The sequence below is a fragment of the Cyrtonyx montezumae genome, unplaced genomic scaffold, assembly GCF_038088225.1.
Source record: "Cyrtonyx montezumae isolate F1298 unplaced genomic scaffold, pur_monq_1.0 scaffold_10, whole genome shotgun sequence".
Lineage (NCBI taxonomy): Eukaryota > Metazoa > Chordata > Aves > Galliformes > Odontophoridae > Cyrtonyx > Cyrtonyx montezumae.
Window position 1 is genome coordinate 32,252,381 of NW_027071826.1, and position 26,196 is coordinate 32,278,576.

Sequence of the window (26,196 nt, forward strand, 5' to 3'; positions counted from 1 at the left end):
CTCTAATGCAGATTGGAAATGGGACAAAGATATTTCATTGCAGGACTTCTTCATTGTGATTCCATGTCAGTGAATACAGGCAGGAAGGGATAGGTTCTCTGGTCTCCTCGGTGCCACGTGAGGAAAGGAAACAAACTTTACCCTGGCCAGAGATTCAGACTGCCAAAAGTCACAATTGTTGGAAGAATTAAAGGGTGGTTGATGAGACAGAATAGAGGCTGGTTATATGTGTATAAAAGCAAGGAACAGATTCACAAGAAGGTCCCATATTGATGTGTTTTGTTTTGGTGACAGAAAGTTATTTTTTTCTAACCTGATTCATAGCTCAATGTGTAAAGGCCACAGAGCAGCAGCTCCTTCCTGTAGTGCCATGTCCTGCTGTGAACAATCTGAAGGCAAGATTAGTGGAGAATTGGAGCCTACTGTTTTTATCTGTGGCATTGATGGACTCATCTGTAAGCTGCAGGCTTATCTGATGAATAAACACCTACTTAAATCTAGGACAATGCTCAGGTACTTTGCTGGATGAGAAGCCAAAAAAAAAAAAAAGGCCCAGCAGAAATCAATATTTACTTTGTTATAAGCAAAATCCAGAGGTGATAAACAATGAATTTCCCCATCCTGTTTTCACGACAGGTTCCCAATTGGTTAAAGAAATGATCAGAAGAAAAGTTGGGGTGTTAAAGAGGGATTCCTACAGTATTGATAAATATACCTCCTAACACACTGAAATTTATTTTAACCATAATTAAAATATATATATGTATCACAATGTCGATCTTCAGCTTGCCCCAAAGTGACACTAATAAAGGTATGTTAAACTAACCTCAGGATTCAGCACAGATACTGTGCAGATATGTATTGTAATACCATGAGAAAACTGAAGCTTATCCACTATCTCTGCCACAGAAAGTTAAGTATTTTTTCACTTCTACATGGGGTGCCGAAAATATTGATGGGAGCAGGTGAAAATGAGATCCGCTCTATTTCTACCCAAAACTACAGGACAGCTGTGGGAATTGCGCAGTAAAATTATTTGACATGAGTTACATAGCATCTTCAAACATGAACGTTGAGCTTTTTGACATCTCACTTAATTTTTGCCAAACACTTGACCTAAATACACCACAGAACTGCTATTTTGGCACCACCTAGCAAAATCAAATCCCATTTCTAAAAAAAAAAAAAAAAAAAAAAAAGTTAAAATAACCTAATCCTGCCACAGAAAAAACATGTTAAACGTTGACTCATGCAGCAGGCTGAGCCACTCTCCTACCCTAGTTTTACAAGCAGTGAGTTCCATTCATTTCTGCAGAGGTAACTCCTGACCTACTTCAGGGTACGTAGACCAGTCAGGCCTTGTCCTTGCAACAAGCACACTATTCGCTGCTCCCTCTGCTGGCCCTGAAGCACCACCTGCTTCTGCAGAAGCCTGAACACAGAAGCAGATGCAAAGAGAGCCCACTTCCAACCCTGTCACAGTGAAATATTTGGCAGGTAGAATCAGGAATTACTACATGAAAAGGAAAAAAAATAAATCCTAAACTTTCAGTATCTTAAAGTACAAAAGAGCATACTCTAAAAGATAGGGAGGGTAATGTTAAAAGCCAAAGTACTTATAAATGCAGATGTACTTGAATAAAAAGCAAATTTTCAAAAACATTTGAATTCCAAGAGTTTGGAGGGAAGACAGCAAAAGACACAGCAGCTGATAACAGGCAGTGAAACACTGCCTTACATGAGGAAATAAGAAGAAGCCATCAGAGAATAAAAGTTTTACCTACCTGCTTGGCTGTTCATGTCATGTCTGCTCCAAATTTTGATTTCATCACAGAAAATGTTTATAGAAACCATAGAAAATAAATAATAGCAATATTTTAAAAGAAAACAAATTATAACAGCTATTCACAGAAGGATCTTTGGTACAAAGTCAGATTTGCAGAAAGCCTTCCAAAGTCTGAACAACTGTTCCTCTTAATATTATGGCCCCTTCAGGAATATCTTATCTAAATTTTACAGAAGTACTCCACTTTGGCACCAGAGCTACCCTGCCAGTTTTGATCCTAAGTCAATCTTCATGGACTTTAAAGGGAGGCCATAGGTAGGGTTTAAAACACGAGCAAATTTTATCTTTTAATCATGGAAAAGTTTCTATATATGTTACATAACAGCAAAACTTTTTGTTAAAAAAGTTTATTTCTATACAGAACTCACTGGGAAACAACACTGCTGTCCAGCATTTCTGAACAAGAACCAACAAGTGATTGCGTAGAAAAGCGCTGAAATCAAAAGCGAAAACTGGTCAATATTAATTGGCTCATCTGAAAAAAAATGCTAAAAGGAAATTCTCACTAAATTAGTGTTTTAAATTATATTTGGGCTCTAATGTCTTTGAGTGACACTGGACATATCAGTAAGGGAAAGTGTATGGAACTGAGGAGAACTGAATTATTTCTGTATTCTTGGGCTCAATTTCCAGCTGTCCTACAAAACTCTGATTAGATCTTCATACAAATCACTATCTTCGTCGTTTATTTCTTAATTTTGGAATAGAAGGACCTTCTCTGTATATTTTGTATATTTGGGGTGTAGAAACTGTTACAGTGCAGCAGACAGTATAAGACGACTTTACAATGGTCCCCAGGATAGTGGTCTAACAAGTTGCTTGAGTCTCTAGATGCTATCGAATAATTACAGTAATTCTAATTCTGCCCTGTGCTTTTTAATTTCATCTTAACATTATCTTAGTGAAGTGCTCCACCTAAAAGGGCACTGATCACCACAGATATGCTGAGCATCATCTTCAAGAGCTGAGGGCACTTGGCACTTCCCAGGATAAACACAGTACCTTGTGCAGTCAAGCGCAGTCTCTACAAGGTAAGTTGAGATGCTTGGAAGAGATAATAGCTTATGTGTAAGGAATCCATTCAATTGTTCGTGATCACAGAGGTGAATCCTATATGTCATACTACAACAGACCAGGCATTGTTAAGGGCTGTCTAAAAATCTGGTCTTGATACTTGCCGTGAACACGGTCCATCATAGCAAATGAAAAATATTTTTTGCTTATTTTTACTACTACAAAGTTGTTAACAGGAAAAAAAATGGCTATTTCTGCAGTTCAGCTGAACACTACACTGTCCAGAGGTAACTAAGAGGATGAACCTGAACACAGCTGAGTCTTACCAGAGCAGCAGCGCACACTAACCGTACTCCATAGTCACCAAACAGATAGGAATGCTGCTGATTCTAAGACCACTCTGCTGCCTTTCAGAGTTCAAAACCAAAGGGCAGCAATAAACTGAGACAGGAACTTTCCAGCCATATTCTTTACATTTGTATAACATGTGAAGCACTTAAGTTCTGTGTGCGTGCATGTATGTACAAACCTATATTTAGCCATCTTGTAAAACTGAAGTGGGACACTACCAATTTAAATTCCAGAGTTTGCGGCCATAGGCATCCTGTCTGTTCTCATTTACATAGCTGCAAATCTTGTGTAATACACAACTGTCAGCAGGGTTTACCGTAGGTAACACCAGTTTCACAATGTTGATACCTGACCCAACACAGAATCATGTTATCATCCAGTACCACAAAACCACTTAGCATGTTGGGCAGGGAGCAATTAAGATTTCAAAGGTACTTGGGTGTAGTCAGGGCATAACCTTTCTTCTATTTCAAAACCACATCTTTCCAGCTGCTCTGGTATTACTAAAGGCCAGAACTCTTCTGCTTGCCTCTGTAGCATTTGCAATTCAAGGTGGTAGTAGGAGAGTTGGAAATTCTCCTTCCTTTCCTGTAAGATAACTGGCTATGCAGCTCAGCCCAACTCTCTCTCTCTTCCATTCCCACGCTCACACACCAACCATATAGACAGATCTCTGCTCCGCTCTTCCTCTTGTACTGGGCAGGAGAACAGATAAGGAACGTGTGTGGGAGCACAACCTACTTCCAGTCCTTTCATTTCTCTAGTGCCATGCAAATACCACTGCCCAGTTTTGCAGGGCTTGCCCATGCTTGGTTGAACAGAACTAGGCAGAGGCCGAGTTTCATGAATATCATGAACATATCAACACCTAATAACTTCAGCGCTCTGTAGCACCTCATATCCATTACAGTGATGAAAACTTGGCTGCTCTTGAGGCATAATGTTTGGTTCCAATGATATGAATCTGCTTCTGAAATACCAAAGGTAGTTCATGTGAAATTAAAAGTCAGGAATACTTAGCGTTATTCATAAAGGTCTGATAATTATTGACTGTATTGTCACTGAGGCAGTTATTGTAAGTAAGCTTTGACAATACTTCATTTCTACCACATACCTATTGGATAGGATGGAGGGTGCTTAGAAACAGTATTAACTGCTAGTTTACTGGGGCAATCCATGCACTTAACACAGAGTACAGTGGCAGAGGAAAATGGCTAAAGGCTGCATCAGCAGCCCCTACTCCAGTGTTCTGATCTATACAACTTTAGTTGTAACCATTCCTAAAATGGAACACTTTGCAAATAAGTGCAACAAATAAAGTAAAAGCTCCATGTTCTATTAGGAAGAAAGCAGGAACTGACCAAGAAAAATATTGTAGTGCATCTGCATTTTACAAAAAACTAAACAACAGGATACCGTGTTGGAATGTAATCTACTGAAAACAGAAAATACTGCAACATTTTCTTCATTACATTTTGGTAATACCAAATACAAAATTCTTGCTCTCTGAGCTGGGCCATTAACTTCTATAGCCACAAGGTACCAACATTGCAGAAGTGCACTGTAACTATAAATGCTGTATTAGTACTACATGATTTATTATACTCTTATCTTGCTAGCAAGACAATAATTTCATTCTATTTACTGACCAGCTGCTGACAAGCTACGTCTTACCAAAACAAAACTTCCAGGTCTTTTTATCTCCCAAATTATCTAGAAGTTTTGAACTTCTGGATACAACTTATCTCCGTAATGAACCACTCCAAAAGCCCAAGCAAGCATTCATATCCTCTTCTGTTCATTCCTCTGACTGCTGGATTGGAAACTTTTTAAGCTAAGAATCCCTTCTGTAACTTTGCAGTGGCAATTTTACTAAAAGTATATTTGAAAAAATAAAACTTAGATGTAAAAATGTTTTACAAATGTAAAACTTAAGAAAAATAAGGCTAACCCCTAATGTGATATATGCAAGCAATGCAATTCTACAACATCATATAACCAATTCAAGTTTCTTATCCTAAAAATCAGTGACTTCACATTAACCCAGCACAAGTAAGGCAAACAGTGAGAACAGCTCTAAGTCAAGATGAGGATGTCCAAGACCTAGGTGCAGTGAAACTGAATTAATTATTTAGATGAGATTTCTTCCAAATTTATTTTATATGTCCTATAGTTGTCATCTCTTCTAAGATTGTAAATCAGCATATCTGTGTCCCACACGGTCACCAAGTGTTTAACTGAGGAATTTAGAGGTCAGCAGAAGGTATATTCCCAGCTTCAGTGCTAGACTTCATCCCAGTGATTCCCTCCAAAAATGTACAGCATTTCTATGATTCATATTGCAAATAAATTCAACAAAGTCTTTTCTAAAATTGTCAAAAGCTATCTTTATATGGAGTTTCAATGTTTCCTGCAGGTCATATACTTTTAAATTCAAGAAAGGAAAAATCCCATTTTGGCTAGTGAGACTATTCTGGATATGCACAGATGGACTGAAATTATTTCATGGTGTAACTGATAAGGAAAGTTAAACACTAGATAGAAATTGGTTGGAAAATAGATTTAAATGACAGAGCAATATAACTTGCCTTATTTGGCTGCCACTGGCAATGCAACAAAAGTAGCACTCCTGAGATGCAGAAGAGATGTTTATAGCAGGGAAAACAACACAGAAGCAGACATGCTGAGGTCTCTTTATCTGATAACTTTGTGGTAATTGCCTTTCATGCCCTGTGGCAAGTAGGATGCACTAATTTGGCATTCAGTGAGTACAGCACAGAAGCATAATGCAAACAAAGAAGCATCTAACTCCACACTACTGTTTTGCCTTACTAAATTACCAAGGCACAACAGTGTTTGGAACATCAAAAAGAGTGAGGTAGAGATTTCTATGGGTCAACATCATCCTCTTCCTCAAGTCAGTGAGATTGAACATCTGAGTAACCCGATTTGATTTCAGTAGCTCTTTCTGGCTGGCTTTGCCATGAGGTCTGGTTCTACCTACTGGCTGAGCTTTCATCTTTCATCTGCACCTCAACAGTGCAGTTACAGACATTTCTTCCTTTTGTCCAACTGCCTGCTGACACCTGCTATTTTGAAGGTAGGGAGCCTTCAAAAGGCTGTTTCTCCCAAAGTCAAAAAGAATTTTGCCTCTGATTTTATCGAGTTTATATCTTGTGCATTTACTGTTTCTTTCTCCCTTTTCATCCGCCACTGTACAGAAGCAAAGTTACCAGTACTGATCAGTGTAGCTCAGTTCCCAGACACCTTTTTTTTGTCAAACAGGTTTATTTGTAAATATCCTTAATTTACATTTTAGAGATTTCTGTATTTCTTAAAGTGGCAGTGTCTCACCTCTTAAAAACCACATACAGCTGTGCACTCTCTCATAATAGCTGACCCAAAGACAGCAAACCTTTATTACTAACTGCAGGGAAGAATGCACAACACTACTCTCTTCCTGACAGCTGCAGCTCCTCCACATCTGCTTTATAGTTACTCGCTCAGCATCCAGATTCATCACTTCACACAGCTTAATTGTGTGGGAAGAGTACCAAGGACAGTAACAATGAAAAAGGAATGGACTAAGGTACACATACAGGCATATGCACATATATGAACGTGGCATAATTTTCACCACATAACAATCCTTTCTAATTTTTATCTCCTGTTTCAGGAAATAGATTTCAGGTCACACCCCTAGCCCCTGGTCCCTCTATGATAAATCTTTTCAGTGAAATGTTCTTCACACACAGTGGTCTCCACAGAGACTAGGTACAGATGCCAGAGGAAGATTATGTATTAATAACACACTGAGGCAGTAATTAGCAAAAAATTGATCCTTTACATCCCTATACATTTAATTGTGGATGCCCAGGATTCACTCCTATGGATGGTAAATTCAGTTCTCATTTCCTTCAACACAAGATGTGCACATTTCTGCAAGGTGTGAGTTAAACACAGAGTTTAGTGGTTACTGTTACAGCAAACTGAACCAAGGTGCAATAAATGCAAAGAGAAATGGATGGAGAGGGACAAAGATGGAGTCCAAGGTCTAAACGCCAGGTTTGTGTGTATGCCAGCTGCTCTGCAGCACAGGAGAGAGAGAGGCAAACAAATACATACCAGGTTTGATTTCCAGCAGTTTCAGCCTGGAATCCTCAGGAGGATGCAAACGCCTCTTTTTGCGCCAGCATCGTGCTGGATATGTGTACAGCTGACCTGGGGCCAGGCCTGAAAATTAAAGACAAGAAATAAAACATAATCACATTTCAGTTTGTAAACCACAAAGCACTGTCTCTAGCATCTTTTCCCTTGTCCTTTCAGCACCTCTTGTCAGAGAACTTAGTCCTGCAAATTGTGAGGCAGAACTATGCACTCAAGGCATCCAAGCACTCTGGAGGCTGCTTGGCACCACTGGGGATCAGGCCTACAGAGAATCTAGGTCTCACTCATGCACTTCACTCAGCTCACTGAAACCAGAGCTGCACATAAATAATTTGTGATTCCTTCAGGGTAAATAGAATTTCAGCCTCTCTTGGGTCACAGGGCGATGTCTCCTCCATGGGCAGAGAAAGCCCCTTGGGAGAGAAGAGATGAAGTTCCAACACACAAATCATAAGGCCCCGGTATACAGACCAGCTCAGAAAACATGCCTTCTGAGTGAAAGCAAACATGAAGTCTGGCTATTGGGACTCTTTATTTTTGCTTAAATCTTGGACTTTCTTTTAAAGATAATAAAATATTGTTTTTATTTATCTTAATAATAATGAAAGAATAAAATCCTTTATTCTGGTTATTACCTTCCTCATGCCCACATCCTGAATGAGGGAGGAAATACAGCAGTAATGTTTATATTATTGCATGCTCCATTGATTCACATTTGGTGTTGCTGGCCTCTGAGCTGCCCTGGCTCTCCTGATAGGCATCCCTTAGCCAATGTTCAAGCTATGCTTTGTTCTCTTGTATTCAGGACACAGCAGGGCCCTGTGAATGCATTGCTACTAAGGACACAGAAGCACACTGCCAAGTTACTGCCCCAGTTACTCTTGATACCCATCAAGACCCAGAAATGCTGGAAGAATGTTGTTCTCTCCCCTGCTACCCCTGACCTCTCTGTCTGCTACTTCTGCTTTTACTCTTCTGCTTTCTGCTGTTAGTCTTGAAGGGGCTACAGAGGACAACTGCAGTTCCAAATTCAGTGCCCTCAGAAAATAAATAAGAATACATAAGAGAGAGGACAGGAGTAATGTTACCATACATTAAATAGTACCACCAGTAAGCAGCTGGACATCATTAAGCAGCGTGAGTAAAGCAAAACAGCTCAAGAACAGCAGGATGGCCAAAATGCTTACTCTGCCATTCCCTCTGAAACAGCCTGGAGTGCATATCAGCTCAGGAACAAAACTGATTCATTGAGCCAGATGTAGTTAAAAAAAAAAAAAAAGAAAATATACTGTTACTAGGAAAAAAAAAACAGACAGAGAGAGACACACACACCAAATTTATTCACCTATTCACCTCAAGGGAATGGGCTAATCACATTCTGCAAGCTCTTGGCTTGAAATAGTTGAGCTGTTGGGAATGCCCGTTCAGACTTCAATGATTTCCACCTGCTCCCTGGCCTTGGTGCATAAATGGAGCATCTACATCATACTGCCTGGTTATGGTCAGGTGATGGAACATTTGCAGAGATCCTGGCTGCCCAAGGTCACAGTGCAGGCCTAGGGCTTTGCACACCCTTCTTTCATCACTGCACCCATTCCTAGGCTATATGCCCAACACAAAAAGGATGCATTTTGGTGAGCAGCACATATAACTGGTTTGAGAATAAAAGGTGAATAACCAGTACTCCTACAGTGCTTGACACACTTCTTCACGACACTTTGCAAACATTAACCACTGCAAACAATTGCTGTTATGGTGGGCTGGACTGTGCCTGCTCTGATGTGAGTCATTAAAGAAGTAGAGGCAAGATGCCTCACCCTTACACAGTAGGTTCTGCTAAAAAATTTTCTCACAGCATTGAAAAAAAAGGTTGTTAGACTAAAAAAAAAAACAAAACAGGATAGAGAATCAAGCTTCCATTGCACAGACCTCCAGAGAGGGCTCATTTGAACAAAGTGGGCACCACAGCTTTGACCATTTGTCCCAGACAGAGAAAACCAAGGATCTACTGCAGTTCTGGGGTGTCCAGTAACATGGGCGCAATTACTGTGAACTGGCAATTCTGGATTCAGGCAAGACAGTGAATGCCAACCAAAATGCTGAAAGGCCAATGAAAAACACAGCAGGTATCCTTGAAAAGATGAAAGTGGAAAAGTCTCTGCTGCAGGGGAAATGCGGCCCACTCCAAGTGGCAGATAGGCTCATAAGTTCCTCCAACACCAAAACCCACAGTTGTAGAGCTTTGCCATTTGCCTTTAGACAGTATTTCAGGTCATAGATACTAAATGAGAGTGAATCCAGCACGCAAGACAGATACCAAGACAGCTGGCAGAGAATTTCTGGAGATGTTCAGGACTCTATTCCTATTTACAATATCCTTGGTCATTAACGCATAGCCATCTGGTGAACTTAAGACAGATACCAAACTTAATCTTGATTCAAACTCATCAAATACTATCTGTCTCCACACTGCCTCACATGAAGTGTTGGCTCTTGAGCATTTACACAGAGGAGAAGCAGTAAGAAAAGGCTATGTTCTGAACAGAATCTAGCCCCTGCACGGCTGATCTTGCAGGGCATATAGAAATAACGTTTATACATGTCTTACTGTCTTCAGTCCTAGCTGAGCTCTCTCTCCCTCTGGGGCCTTATAGGGCAACCAGAGAAGGTTCCAACCATTTGCTTATAGAGGAAATAGCAGAACCTGCAGTGAGTTATGTTGTTTATCTCATTAGTGTAGGAGAGCCATAACTCAAAGCTCCTGTGAAAGGCTGGGGGAGGAGGAGAGAAGAGGGAGGGAGTTATGTGCAGTATTGTGTGAAATTAACCCTGAACTGTTTATCATGAAATGCAGTTTTCTGACTCCCTTAACAAACAGGATGGTGAGAAACCAGGTTAATACACTGAGATCCCAACTCTCCTCTGTTTTTCAAACTCTCTGTAAGGGAGAAAATAGTTCCTGGAGCTTTACCATTTGTCTTTATACAGTTTTTCAGTTTACAGATAGTAAATGGCAGTGAACACAGCACACAAGATGGATACCAAAGTGGTTGGCAGAGAATTTTTCAGAGATGTTCACTATGGGCATAAGTACAATGTGTGCAGCCTGAAAACAGGGATGCTAAAACTACACAAGGATGCTTTGACCCACCATAATGATACTACAAGAAATAGATGATGCAAAGAGACCCAAGGGAGCACTAAATGGGCTAATAAAAATCAAGAAAAAGCACAGCAAATATGGGGGAGGAGGGCTGCTTCATTTCGCACTGATTATTCTAATTTAAAATAACAAAGGCATCAGATTTGGTGGCTGAAGCAAATGCAGAAAGCCTGATTCACTTAAGACTCTCTATGAGGAATGTTCCACCACTAGTTCCCACTGAAGCCACTGACTCTTTTGCAGAGGAAGCCACAGAAAAGCTCAGTATCAGAAGTGAGCAAAAAGCTTTGCACAGTAACTTTGCCAAAAGTCGTCCAGAGATCTAGTGACTGAGAAAAGCAAATTGTTAAGAGCCCTTGGTTCCTGGTGTGATGCCGTAACCCTCCTAAGATGATTTCCTCTGTAAGTGCAGGGACACTGATGAGACCCATACAAGACTACATTTGCCTACTTTTGTAGCAAGTGCTCTTGCCAAAGCATCATTTGCATATATAGTGGATGTTTATTACTGAGTTCACAAGGATTAAAAAAGCAACACCTTACTTGTAACCTGATGTTACAAGAACAGAAATTGAATACGTAAACTGATTAACCAAAAAGGGGGAAAAAGAAAAAAAAAAAAAGAAAAAAAAAAAAGCTAGCTTTGCAAAAGCATAATCTCTTAGGAATAAGGAGATTTTAAATTTAAAAAATTACAAAAAAAAAAAAAAAAAAAAAAAAGTGGTCATGAAGTAACCTACAAAAGACATAAGAAGGGCTAGCCCAAAACCTCATAAACCACATTTAGCAGCCTCAGATTACTGGAGTAGTTTCGGCCATTGAAACATTCTTAGAATATACGTAATGCTGGTAAAACATCTGCTGTATACTGCAACATAAGTGGCTGCATTTTACTATAACATTTGCTGGTGGTATTGCAAGATCATACTATACCTGCTTTGAGTATTTTAGGAATAGGAGCAGTGCAAAAGCAGAGCAACGATCTGTCCCTCAGTATATCCTAGGAAGCATTTCAGATAAGCACCCTTCAGAGGCAACAATTGCTATCTTAGTCAGCTCACAGGAGGAGAGGCAAATACCCTTTGAATCCCTTCTGCTACAACTGCTGCAAGCTAGACAGTGGAGGAAGTAACAGCAGCCTGCACCTTCCCACAGTTCCAAGGCTGGATATATATATATATATTTTTTTTCCAGTATGGTTTACAGGAGTTGATATGGATATATGCACGTGTGCACATTGTGTTTTCAATGTCTGTGCACACTTGACCCCTCCCTCCCTGCTTGAATTCTCCAGTATGCACTGGGGAAAAGAAAAAAAACACACACAAATCCACTCTGGTCTCGTCAGAAAATCCATCTCTGCGCTAACTGTGGATCTAATAAAATTTCCACTGGGTTTCGGGAGGAGTTCTGTTTAAGTAACATCAAGCCTTTGAACTGGTGATTTTCCTCTGCTTTCTAAACAAGGATTTCAGATGGATTTACTCTAACAAAGGAAAGACTGGCCAAAGCCTACTAAAATAATGGTGGTCTTTCCCCCTTCGGAACAGACCTTAGCCAAAGGTCTTTAAGGATGTTTATCAATTTCTTTCTGCAGTTGAGGAAGCTGAGGTTCCAGAGCTGATATCCAAACTAGTCCAAAGCAGAACTAGAAGTTATACCTACATCTCTAATCATCAGAACAATGTTCATTTCAGTTGCTGGACTCTCCTGTATTTCACATTCACTGTATATACACTCCCTAATATAACCCCTTATTTTCGGCATTCACCTGAGACTTCCACCTCTACTTCTCCACACTGAACATAATTCCAATCCAGCTTAGAGCAGGGCATTGTGCCTTCTACAGACTGGGATCAATAGCATTAAAAGAGCTACAGTGATACAGTCTTAGAAACTACCATGTCAGGCACTTCTTCAGGTAGAGAGAGAATAATTAGGATCAGCTCTCCGCAGTTACCAAAGGAAATCCCCTGCAGGCACAGAGGTTTTAGGCAGCTTCTCTTCTGTGTGGCCTGTAGCAGGTTTGAGTTCCTATTAATTAAACCCCATGAGGGCTCAGTGGCCAGACCTCCAGACATGCGCACACACAGACACAATGCTACCAACCTGGTCCCCTGTGCCGCTTCTCCATCCAGATGTAGCAGTTATTCTGAGCTACCCCAGTCTGTGAGTCCAGGAAGGGAAGGCGAACGCTCCGTTCAGCACACAGCCGTGAGTTGTAGCTGCGACAGTGCTCAATTGCTTCTTTGTAGAACTGGTCCCCAAGTCTGCCAAAAGAGACAGGGCAGAGATTAGAAAAGGTTGCTCTTTCCCTCCAAGAGGACGTAAAAAAAAAAGGGGGGGGGGGGGGATATATGGTTGGTTTATACAAATGGACAACCAGAAAAACTGTCCCTGAACACATGAAAAGCTGGCTGACACTGTACACTACCAAAGCAGATCATGCAGAAACTGTTTCAAAGGGTGTTCTCTTAGAAACCAGACAGGGATCTTTTCAGCAGGCATAGCTACTGAATGAGCAAATGGTGCAACCACACTGGCCCCTGACCCAGGGCCAGGCACCATGTACACAGCAGTGACCTCATTCTATTGTCTCTCTTCCCCTTCAGTTTGTCCAGCCAAGTCAGCACACCAGACGTTGTCAATTCTGCGCAACAGCAACTCCTCCAGTATCGTGAGCAACCAAAAAGCCAGCCAGGTTTAGAAGGACTTCAATCCAGCATTTCTTAATTCAAACAACGTGGAAGAGCAAAAGACATAGTCCTCATATTGTATGTTTCAGAGGCATGAAAACACACCCGTTAACAGCTAGAGCTACATCTGCAATGCTTACACTAGATGTATTCCCTCCACCATTCAAGAATCAGTTCTATGATTAAGGCACCAACAGCAGCAGGCTACAACAGTAGCTGGTAATATCCAGCATGGCAAATCCTTTGCTCTGGAGCCCAGTGGGAAGAACAGTGCTAAAGACAATGTCACTTGTTTCATAAATATTGGCTCAAAAATTCTGTAGAATCTTCATATTCCCTTGAGAAAGGTTTAAAAACTCTGCCTGCTGGAGATTACCAAAATCCTCCCTGCAAATTGTTCTAAACAGGGAAAAGCATCAAAGTAGAGCTACCCTAAGGACACAAAGCAGCTGTCATGCTAGAGCATTGCAAAGTAGGTGGGCCACGCTGCTGAACCTCATTCTTGATCTATTGTCAAGGTGAAATTCAGTCGTGACATGAATAGCTAGGAAAGCTACCCATCAGGGGTAAGTTCATTAGAAAATAGGAGCAGAATGAGATATAGCTTAACTTGCTCTGACTCCAATATTCATTAGTGTGCAAAAAGAGTACAACGCACGCAGCAAGGGAGCCAGAGGGATGCGCACACAAAGATAAAAGAGGCTCCCTTTGCTGTTCTGTTAGTTGTTTATCCACTACCCTCTTCCACAGGCACAACTGGCATTTTAAAAGTATACTCTTTTTGCACACCTCTGAGTGCCAAATTGGTGCAAATCACTATTTTGCTGTCTGTGTCTGACAGACTGATACACATGTTCAGTCATCCGTCATTTTCACCTCATGACTTTCATAGGAGCAATGTTCTTCCCCACAGGCTGTACCGGTGCAGTATCTTCTTGTCGACAGGGGTTGATATCAGAGGCTAACTGATGAACAGATGCACAGAGGTAGGCATCTCTAGCTCCTCCTTCTCATTTCTGATAACCAGTGCCTAATTCTCCCAAGTGTCAGGTTACCCAATGGTGGATAGCGTAAAAAGATTTGATGAATATTTCTTCTGTGAGTGCATCCAACCAACTTCAACCCATCTCTATTTTTCATGCCTAAACCATGGTGGGGCAATGTGTTCCAAAGCTGAAATGTGGTACGAGAGAAAAAACAACATTTTCTTGTTTTAAGCCATATCTCAATTATTCACAATAATTGAATTCACAATTATTATTCACAAAAAAGTCCAGAAGTCCTCCACAAAGCTTCCAGCAGGTCACTTCTCTAATGGACACAGGCAGACCAGCATGCCAAGGCCCTAGATGTGAAATAAGTATCACGGTCAGACATGGAGCTCATCATGCTGATCTCTCCCGTGTCCATCCACAATACAATGATTTCAGCTGCTGGATTTCAGAACATCCAGAAGGAAGAGAATAGGACAGTACCCAACAATCAGGAATTACACCCAGGAGCCCATGCACCTCTTGGCTACATAATTTTCCAAAGGTTGTTAAGCTGCTTCATGCAGTACATGTGTGTTTGAATCCAGCATCTTTCAGCCGTGTCCACAGCCAGTGATCATCAGCCTCAGGCAGCAACTGGTATAGAGGGGCTGGAAGAGAGAGCTCTGAGCTGTACAAGGGGACAGAGCTGTGGGAAGGGCAGTCAGAGTGATGTCTTGGGACACAGGATCACACACAATGACCTCAACCCCCTTTTTCCATTAAGGACAGCAGAGAAAGGACGGGGGGCAGAGGAAAAAATAAAAGATAAGCTGCACTACTATAGAAAGAATGTGGCTAGGAAGAAATGAAAGATTATTAAAAGCTGTAATTAAAGTTGTACACTTGTGTAATCAAAATCAGTAACAAGAAGACTCCAGCTGATCAAAGATTAACAGCTCTTTCTACAAACACTTCAGCTTCCCCTACATTAAACCAAGGATTCTCACTAACTCCAAGGAGAAAGGAAGAGCACAGCTGCATGACAAACTGTCACTGCTGCACAGGTTTCTTTATGCTAAAAATTACTCAATTCATTAGAATTTACACCTCGCAAAGCACCATTCCTATCAAAAACAATATATCTCAGCAACCCAGATAGAACATCTGGCTGGAGATGACCACAGTTTCCATCTTCTTCTAAGACTGAAAGTAACTATAAATCTTTGAGTGATAAATATTTGGCTTTCAGTGACACCATGAAGCACGGTGTAAGATTACACTTCAGATTTTTTAAGTGGGAGAAAAGGGGTTTTGAGATCCCAATGTGTTTAACGACCAGAGAAGCTGACAAGTTAATGTGTCAAATTCATTCTTCACACAATTATGTAACCTCTTAACTGTTTCATCACATTTATTTTAAGGACTACAAATACACACCTTTTGCCTTAGAGAAAGATAACAATCTAGGAGAAACATGTAGTCACCACTGTACTTCAGGAAAGCTTGCCTTAGCTCCACTACAGCGAGCGCAATCAAAAACTCACCCCCTAACTATTCACTGGGAAAGCCAGTACTCAAGCACTGCAGCCTTGAGGGTTTTTCTTGAATTCAATTCTGAATGGAATTAAAATATAAAAAACAATCAAATACAGGAAAGTAAAGAAACAGTATTTCCCCATGACAAACATATCCCTGTGGAAAACAGCTTTCCTGCAAATACTTCTAGATGCTTGATTGTTTTGGTTCTTTTTGACCATGAGTCTTCACTAGAGTTAACCTCACTCACTCCAAACTTTGGTTCGTATTTCAAAGGAACTTTTGATAAACTTTTTCCTTTGTTTACAATATGGTGTTATATATTCAAATAGAGTACATTCTATGTTACACTGGAAAAGTAGAAAGTGTTATTAGAAATAGAGCAGAAAAAGAAAGGTCCTACTGCACTGGTCACTGTGGAGTCACAGAGGTGGGATAAGACTCAGCCCTTTTCCAGAAGACCTTCAGTGGAACTGGAGAACAGACAAGGGTGGAAATAAGACTGGTGAGCACAGAAGTACAAATGGAACCCAAACAGATCAGCTGAGTTTGACTGAGTGAAACACAGAGAAGAATAAACAAGCAGACACTAATAGTGAAAAGTACATCATACGTCTGAAAGATTAATGATCTAGTGTTACAAGCTTCTTAAGTTTTCCCAAGCTTTGTTGCCAAGGAAGACTTGCATTTCAACTCCTGAAAAAATATCTGTAAAAACTATGGGGAATTCCTGCATTATTTTTATGAAAAGTATGTATGACTCAGTGCTGTGCTGTGACTGACTGCAAGGGTCAATTCTTCCATGGGAGTGATAGGTCACACTGACTTGTCTGGATTTATATTAACAATACAAAATCATCATCATATACATAGATTTCAACAATGTTAGGGGAAAATCAAGAAGCAGACATAAATAGTTGCTGCTTAAGGGATGCAAATCACACTGAATATAGGACAATTGGAAATACAGAATGAAGTTTTCAGCATACTTCAAAAAGAATACAAGTGAAACCCTGGATAGATCAATGGGACAGGTGACACTGCTGGGACACATGCAAGTTTTGCATTTGCATTCCAGCCCCTGGACACTGAAATAACCAGGCTCTCACTGACTAATAAATAATGCTGTTAAAATCTGCAAAACTGCGTATAAGCAACCCGTTTTCAAGAGGAATCTTTCTCCAGTAGGAGATAGGGGTTCTATTTTGATGGATAGAGTAGTACCAGAATTAAACAGCTGGTTTGGTGCAATAGAAGTGCAGCAGGAGTGGAGCAAACATACAAAGACACATGAAGCACCAGCAACACTTGGGCACTGGCACAGGGATGTGAAGCTGAGGCAGTCCTGCACAGCTTAGCAGGCCAGCATCCAGGAAACAAGGTATACTGGGATGGAGAAGCAGCCCCTGAGAATTTTATTGGGTCATTGTCCTTTTAAATGTTAAGAAACAGGTTTTCTAACAAGGAATTGGGCCATTTTATGCAAAGTCAGTGAAGAACCTTTCTTATTCTCTCAACCTTTGTGTCTGCCTAGACTACAGGATTTCTTAGCAGACTCTGGCTTACTGTTTTGTTTTTGTTTTGGTTTTGGTTTTTTGTACAGTACCTAGTGACATCCTTCTGTTTAGGTATGCCTTAAGAAGCCATAGCCCACAAGTATTGTTCTGGTCTACAATCCCATACTTCAGCAATACGGACCAAAAGTTTCACTTTGAGACAGCAGTTTCTCTCAGAGTCCCTCCTGCATATGAGGGCCCTAAAAGCAGCAGAGCAGCTCTTCACCATCTCTTTCCAACCCAGCCTGCAAAGCCCAAGCTATTTGAGTGCATCACACCATTTTAAAAAACTACAAAAGGCAGAATCTAGTGTACCCTTCCCTCACTGCCTACTGCACTTTAGATTAGGATCTAGGGAAGAAGAGGACTCAGAAAAGACATGTAACCAGCCAAGTTCAACGTGTGTTTTCACATCCAGGCAGTGCTACTATGACTTTCTGCCTTAGACCAGACAAGCAAGAGATAGCTAGTTGCAAAAACATGGTACCTACTTCATCACGAAGCAAACCAAAGAGATGAGGACTGCTCAGCCTGCACTCATCCATCTTCCTCATGCACTCAAGCACTGATTTTATTTTTTATTTTTTGCAAAGGGAGCAGCGGGCTACACTGAAGCCATTTGAAAAGTTGCTTCTCACATTTTCACATTTTCTACTATATAGGCAGCACCTAAATGTTATAATCATATACCCTTTGCAATTTCAGAGAGGTAGGATAACAAGTTCCAACAGAAGAACAGAATGACTTTAATGATGTTATATGAAGCATAAGAGATTGTTCAAAGTCCTACCACAAACTCCAAGGGCAAGGCAGAAAGTACAGGAATGTGCGGATTCCATTTTCTCGTAGCGGTCAGTCAAGTCTGTCACTGCACAACATCTTCTAAAGATGTAAAGGGTGTGAACATGAGTGAAGGCAAAACAGGATTTCCAGATGGGACACGGAATGACTCAGACTTTCCAGGCCTTCATATTTTAAAGTAAACTTGACTGTTTCATAAAGACTCACATACATATACCCCTGCCTATTCTAAGCTCTACAAGAGCCAGAGCTCATACATCTGTTTCATTCCTGTACATATCAGACAATTGCACCTGATGTTCATAAAGAGTCTGTACAACTTCCCCAAGCATGGGAGTCAGAGAAAAGAACGTTGCTAGCAGAATTGTTTAAATAGTAGATAAAACACACAAATCAGACCAAAAAGCAGGATATAGACTCAAGCAGAGATAATGCTGCTCTAAAAACACACGGTAAGATTTGTAAGGACAGGCAAATGCCTTCTCTATGGAAGAACTGATAAACCAGGTCAAAATAGAAAAGCCATCAAGCATTTGTTCAAAAGGTCTGTGCCAGGTGCACAGACTGTATGTGGTGCAAGAGATCAGGAGCCATAAGAGAGTCAACAACACGATCCTGAGTCAGCTCTGGCACAGCCCAGTCATTACATGAGTTGATGAGATGCCCTGAGCTACAAGTCTAGGTTCAATCATTGATCAATGAAAAAAAAAAAACCAATGTGAGATTCCACAGTGCTCTCCTTCAAGCACCCAGAACCAGCTCACGCCCAAGATGTAGAAGGAAAAGGAATTCCTTTTGTCTGGTATTTATCTGCAGGCTCCCTCTTGGTGGGGCAGAAATCCCTAGTGGCAAGTAATGGCCAGAATCCACTGACTTCTCACTGCTTGAATCATGGGGTGAAGCTGAACCAGAACAGAGAGCCTGGCCTCATTGTGTGAGCTTAATTCACTTCTCTGAAAACAGTCTCAGACTGTAACTTAATCCAGTGTGAAACTACAGGTATCTCCTGGAGAAAAAAAAAAACAAAAAAACCTGTCTCCGAATTAAAATGACAAATGGAAGGCAGAGCTTACAGTTTAGGTGAAATTGATCTGATTAACCCCATCCTCACAAGTATTGTGAAAGTACAACAGCTCCATCAGCATTTCCACTTAAAGAAAAGAAACATCAGTACAAGCTAAGGATGCCAAGAGGAGCATGGTACATCAGAGGACTTCATTCACAACAGGCTGCAGGACAAATTTGGCTTTAGGGTCAGGGGCTGCAGTCATTTCTGTTCAGGAAGAAGAACCAGAGTAGGAAGTGTTTCTTCTTTCTGCAGCACACAGCCCTGCACAAGGCCTGTGGCAACAGTCTGCTCTCAGGGATAAGAAAACTGGATCATTATGCCCAGCATTTAACATGCACTGTTGCTGACTAGATGCAGCAGGTATGGTACAAGATGAAGTGTGCTTAGATTACTTATTTCAGAAGATAAGTTCCTCAGCCCTACTCAGATATACAGGGCTGTGAAAGACTATACTACAATGCTTGTTGTAATTTGTCCAACTCTCCTCTTACTTTTCTTCCATTTCCATGGAGTGATAGTATCAGCAGCTTCCATGTCATACAGCAAACCATCTAAGGTATTTCCAGAGTCAGACATTGCCTACAATCTCTATTAGACTCAGCAGAGTGACCAATTAGGTTAATCTCAGAGGCAGACTCCTTGGGGATATTTCAGAGCATCTATACTTTCTCAGGCCAAGATTTCTGTTCTAAAGAGATGCAGCATCATCCAATTAAAAGAACGGCAGGTGAAAAAGGTAATAACCTAGACCTCTTTCTGTATCTGAGGACAGTAGTCTGAATTCAGCTTGGTCCCAACCTTCCCCAGCAGGTCAAAAATTCTCACCAATTACTAAAAGAATGAACTAATAAAAACTTCAGCAGTGGTATTACATTGGAGAAGACAACATCCAAGGGATTTTTTAAAATATATATTTTTAAAGATCTCTTGCTGCTGGCACTTGGGGTCACCAGACATCCGTTTAGCTTAGTGCATTCATGGTTTTAGGGCCTGACATAGTCCAACACAAAGTCTGTTCATTCAGATCTCCATTCTGACATCCCACACTTGGCCTATCTTCTGCATTCCTACATCTAGTAGAAAGATGAATTAGTAAAGCCCACAACCTATTGCTTGGCCTAGCTCCTGAGAGCCAGCAAATGAGTGTTCTGCAAATGCCTTTGTTAGCTTCAACAGGTCACCTGCAGAACAGGGTAACACCCAACACTTACCTCACTAATAAATCCTTCAGATTGCTTTAGGCACTATCTGTACTAAAGGATTCTCAAATGGTGAAGAGGGAACTTCTTCTGGTTCTAGCTATGCTGGATAAAAATATCACCCCTTCCCATCTACCCTGCTGCTTTTCACTGCATGTCTCCTACAGCTCCTGCATCTTCTGCCAGTAGCAATAACTGCGTGAGTGCTCCCTAATCTGCTTCATCATGGCCACTCCATCTCTAAGCAAACCCAGCTGACATCACCTGGGAGGGGTGAGAGCAAGCTCCCAGAGTCCCTTTTGCCACTAGAGGAGGTTTCCAGCAGTACAACCAGCTGGTAAGGCTTCAAGCAGCACACTTGTTTGTAGTGGGAAGAAGCCCATTCACAGCACCAGCAGATAGAGATACATCACCCAGCCAGCACAGCCCTCTAGGGAGACACAGCATATATGATATATTCCCTACCACCACAATTACATCATCTGCTCAAACAACATCAGCTAAGCTGACAACAGCATTCCTCTTCATGCATCTCCATGTAGATCATCTTTCATGAGGTCATGTGTCTCTGTCAGGCCTCCCCAGGCAGAGATGCCAGGAAAGAGCAGGAGGGTCTGCATTTCTAGCTGTGTCAGACTTGTAACTGTCAAATCTCTGAAGCAGGGTGCTGTTCTGAAGGGGCAGTTAGCCCCCCTGGAACTTTCCAGGCTGGGACTTCCAGAGCACCTGGCACAGCTATTTAGTACACAAATACAGGTGTCATACTTAGGAAAATGACAGGCACAGGCAAACTTCCCCACCACACACACACAAAAAAAAAAAACTTTTTAGGCATCTTTTGTCCTTAAACTAGAAACGGTCAGTGAGCTAATTCTTCTGTGGGAACCTTATATCTCCTGTCGCAAAGAAAGTCCTGATACAGGAAACAAGCCATATTACTCAGGTGAAAATGACCACACAAGTAGAAAGCAGAGACTTACATAGAACCAGAAAAAAACCACATAATTACTATGGTTTACTTTGTCTTGGAAAAAAATGTCAGCAATAGTCAAGATTTAAAAGAAAATGTTACTAAACTGGAATGGGTAGCACTTTCAGTTCCTCAGTCACTGTATGTACAAATAAAATACAAATGTAACAAAACACAGAATTCTATTCTATCCAGTTAATAATCATTCATCACTTTAAAAATGCTCACAGTAGAAAATGATATTTTCTGTTCTCTAGATAATTAAGGTTATGTTTCTCTGAGTTATTATTTCTCTTGAATTCATAGGAACAATCATTCTGTTACTTGTATAAACGTACAGCAGGGATGCACTTAACTTAGGTAATACAGAGTAATTCACAAGAAAACTGTAAATTATATTTCCTTTTCTCACCTCCTTCCCCAGTTCCACCTGCAAATGGAAGCAGGGCAGATTATGGGCATTCCTCCGCTAAGGTATCATTATTGCTTCTCAGAAAGGAACTGAGAAAGAAATGGAACAGATGTGTGGAGTCCTCCAGCACATCATCTCACAGTTCCCTCAGCAAAAAGAATGCCCTTTATTATGAGGATACTTCAACTAACTGTAAGATCTAGGCACAGAATCTTCTGCACTTGGAGCACATCCCATGGGAGCAAAAAAAAGTCACTCCAAAAGGACACACCGCTTTAACTTTAGAATTACATATTTCACACACCAGTGTCCTCATTTGTGTAGATAATTATGTAGCATCTAGGAGTAACTTCCTGATGTCAAGAAAAAGCACTCATCACAATAAGCCTTCAGAAATTCAAGTATGTGATAGATGTTCCCTTATACAACGATTTTCCTTGTTCAATACCTTCACTCTTCTTAAGACACTATCTGCTTAATGCATATCCCAGTCACTCTGGGGCAGAAGATCTCCATGTGTGCTCTGAGAGTCACCCTGCACATGACCAAGCATTGGATCCCAATTCAGCAAAGCACTTCACTGAATGTGTAGGTCCACTTCAGAGTCCTACAGATACTTGAATGCCTTGCTGAACAGACATGACAACTGAGCAGATAGCACAGCTAGCACTGTTAGGATGTGGTCTTATAAGCATGTGGGCAAGTTTAGCTCAGTTTGTAATATCTTCCTAGTTGGAACTAGCCAGAGCCACTGCTTTACTTTCATTTTCCTTCTGGGATGTAATGCACTGGAATAGTTAAAGCTGTAGGTCACAGAAGTGTAATCGAGGGATCATGAGACAGTCATTAATCAATCAACCAGTGGAAATACGAACAAGGTAGATATCATTATCTCTGCATTACAGATGAGATACAGCCAGTTTGCATAACAAAGCCATAGGAAAACAGAAGGCCCTTTTCTTACTTCCCAGTCTCATTCCATCTTTTCTTCTGAAATTTGTTTTCTCACACTTCAAGATCTCCTTCACGAACTGCAATCCAATGATTTTCTTCATTCAGAGGTAAAGCTGATGCTACGTCAGCCCTGAACACTACCTGAAGCTCTTCTACACAAAACTCTGGAAAAAACAGCTCATAAGAGCAACCTTTCTTTTTTCCAGACTTGGTGTAAAACTTACCTGAACACAGCAGCGGCAATGACAACGAAAGACAATGACTGAACAAGAATTTGGACACAAAAATAAACTGGACCAGAAACAGATTGGCAAGTAGCTGAGGAAAAAGAACTGGGGGAGTGAACCATCACAGCAAGGAGAGGTTACAAAAAGAAAAAAAGAAAAAAAGACACAGAAGTTAGCCCATTGCCCTGGAGTAATGGCTAGCCTTTAACACATGGCCTCTGCTCCTGTCAGTATTTCTGCTCAGAGAGGTTATCTCAGGAATTTATACTATCCAATAATTACCTTTCAGAGGGATCTCACTTATAAGAGGAATCCACCAGTAACCTGACCTACGTCATACTCCTGCAATCGTCATCCACCCCCTATAGCCTTTCATCCCATCTCACAAAGCAGAAGCAATCAGTTTTTCCTATACTTCTAGTGCTGCATCAGCAAGAGCTGGAAAAGCTGATAAAAATAAAGAGTTTTAATGCTTAATGCTCCACAAATATTGATGAGCTTGTGAGCAAAAGTAGTAAAATATTAGAGCAAGTTAAAATACCTCCTGTAGTGGTGTTATATTTATCCAGAGCTGAAGAATGAACACAATCATGAGAAACATTATTGTCTGTGAGCAAGTGAGTATTTGTTAATAAACTATTGGGATTTGCAGGACCCTCAAGTTCTTTTCCTGTTACTCTCCCAAACTACCTTTCTTCCGCTATGTAATTTGCTTTTCTTCCCAAAGTATCAGTGCCAAAAAGAAGCTTTTACTTCTGGCACTCACTCCAGAGTCATTTCAGACAATCTAAAGTATGGGTTATTACACTCAGTAGGTTATCACACTCTCATTCATGCTCAGATCAAGGCCCTCTTATGCTGGCTTTTTCTGTAAGGGACTCCATTACATCCCGTACAAGCCCACTGGCACTTAGTTATTCCCAGCACCATAGCTAGGACAGAGAGGAGGACTCATTTTCACTGTTCTGGATGTACTGAGACATCTCTTCAGCCAGTCAGTAATCATAAAGAAACACTTCATCATGAAGTTTAGACAGAAGATCAGGCCAAATACGAGGAATAAAAAGTCATACATCTTCCTACATGGGACCCTGTCATCAACCCAGAAATTGATAGTCAGGGAGCATGAGCAATCAAATCTCCGTTGCAGCATGAATTTGCCTCCAAATGGCTTTCAGCCACTCTAACAGGGTACCCAAAGGAATCCCTTTTCCTACACTGGAAGCATAACTAACTTTGCCCTGGGAGAATGTGCCTCACTCTGGCTGCACTAGTTTAAAAGGGCCACATATTGCTTTCAGTCCGGAGAGAACTTCAGGCTAACATGCACACCTTAACTGGCATTCCCATATTTTCATCTGAAACAGGACTGTACCACAAGAAAGAGTCTGATACAGGGAGAGCATAACTGGGGAGGGCAAGAGAAAGCTGTTCTTCCCTCATTAAACTTCAATAGGCGCCCAGGCTCAGCAATGTTGCACTGTAGTTTGGATTTATGTTCTCCAATTAACACATTTCACAGTATAAAGTATTCTTTCTGTTTTGAAAGGGGAAGAAAAGGAGAAAAAACACATTCCAAGCATTTGGCACAGCAAACTTCCCCAGCTATCCTCTGGGAAGAAAGGGAAGGGAAAAAGAAAAAGACTTGCCACCACACAATTTAGAAAGGCCCATTTTTGCTGGCTCCATTCTGTCCCTGGGGTAGATCCAAGTAAAGGCCCCCACCCCTCAAGGCTGTGGCCTAAAGCACTTGGCATTCACTAGGAGAAGGAAAACAGCTCTGCAGCAATGGAAGGGGAAGAGTCCATCCACTGACAAAAGCTGAGAAGAGAAGAAAGAGGAAAGATCTGCAAGGTCACAATATACAGAGGGTATGAAAAATCTCCCATTTCTGAGACCTCAGCTACATCCTCCTGGTGCATATAGCAGTCAGGTGAATCTCTCCTCTATCCTTATCTCGTGGTTCTAAGTTAAGGCTAGCTGCATCAGCTGTGGTTTGACAGTTACACTGTTGACTCTATCACACACGCATAAAACAACCACCTCCTTTTTCTCCAGATCCACATGCTCTAAGAGAACCAGAAGCCATATGCACTGAATACTAAAAAAAACTCATCATCTTCCATAAGAGTTATGAGAGAAAAGCCCTTCAGAGATCCTTTGTTCAGAAGAATTTTTGTGTAACATACACAAGACAGTTACCAGCTGAATTGTTCTCTGCATAAAGAGAATTATGAGAAAGCACTGTGTGATCTATTGAAACACAGGATATTTTCCCAGAAGTCAGAAAAAAAAAATTCATGTATTGCATAGCTCAGCAATGCTCTACTTGAGTTCCTTAAAACACCACATGTGGATTCTGGAGGAATCTGTAGGCTTAATCGAAGCCTTGTTTCTCAACTCACAAGAAGACTTAGCCAATACATGGGTTAGAAAGAAAATACAATTGCAGACTTTATGTGCTAATCATCCTCATACTACAACAATGACAAAGCAACAAAGCACAGCACAGCAGCAGGTTACCACACCTGGGTGATTATGTCACTTCCTCTGAGTCCATTCCAGAACCAAACTCTTCAGGTTTGACTGTCACTAATCTTTAGTAATGCTTGTACATAGGTGGACTGTATATACTTACAAATGAGTCACTGCTACATGGAAATTTCAGATTATAAAGCTGCAGTGCATAACTTGAAATAGAGCACTTTACTTTAGAGGAGCTGTAGAAACTCATGCTTGTTTTTTGAATGCAGAGCATACCTGCTGTTTTGTTTGACAGTGTTTATGTTTAGATACAATCACTTACAGAACGTTTTTGTTGTGGGAACAGTGAAGAACTGGAGAACCCTTGCTTTTCATGTGACCTCTTGCCAGAAAGAAGTTCAAATGGAAAACATATGATACACTTATATCCGAAGGCTGCTCCAAAAGTAATGCCTCATTTTATTAAGTTGGCCCATGATATCAGAAGCAGATGCTGGTGGCATGGCAGTGGATGCTGAACCTTCCCACCAATATTCCATTACATTTTGTTGCCATGCAACAGACAGCAGACCAAATGGCATCTGAAGCACAGGTGTGGCAATGCATCCCTTCATACAGAAAAAATGGCATCCACTGGTATTCATTGACATTTGCTGGACTTTCATGGAGATCAAAAACAATGGGAACGAGTACAGTGAGGCAGTTGGTGATGTGGTCCAGCAGTGGCAAGAGCAACATGAAAGACAAGCCACGTTCTGGATGGCCATGCACACTGCC

The 26,196-nt window shown here is 41.0% G+C and overlaps 1 protein-coding gene across 4 annotated transcripts in view; it reads right to left on the reverse strand.

Moving 5' to 3' along the window:
* Positions 1-26,196, reverse strand: part of DPF3 (double PHD fingers 3) — a 154,204-nt gene that overhangs the window by 75,009 nt on the left and 52,999 nt on the right. For all 4 annotated transcript variants that reach the window (XR_010623348.1, XR_010623347.1, XM_065754753.1 and 1 more), the window contains exons 2-3: positions 12,651-12,811; positions 7,337-7,444 (exon numbers count right to left, since the gene is read on the reverse strand). Coding sequence is in view for 2 of the 4 variants with exons in the window: in XM_065754753.1 (XP_065610825.1) it covers positions 7,337-7,444; positions 12,651-12,811 (269 nt within the window). In the remaining 2 variants the exon portion in view is untranslated. The remainder of the gene's footprint in view (positions 1-7,336; positions 7,445-12,650; positions 12,812-26,196) is intronic.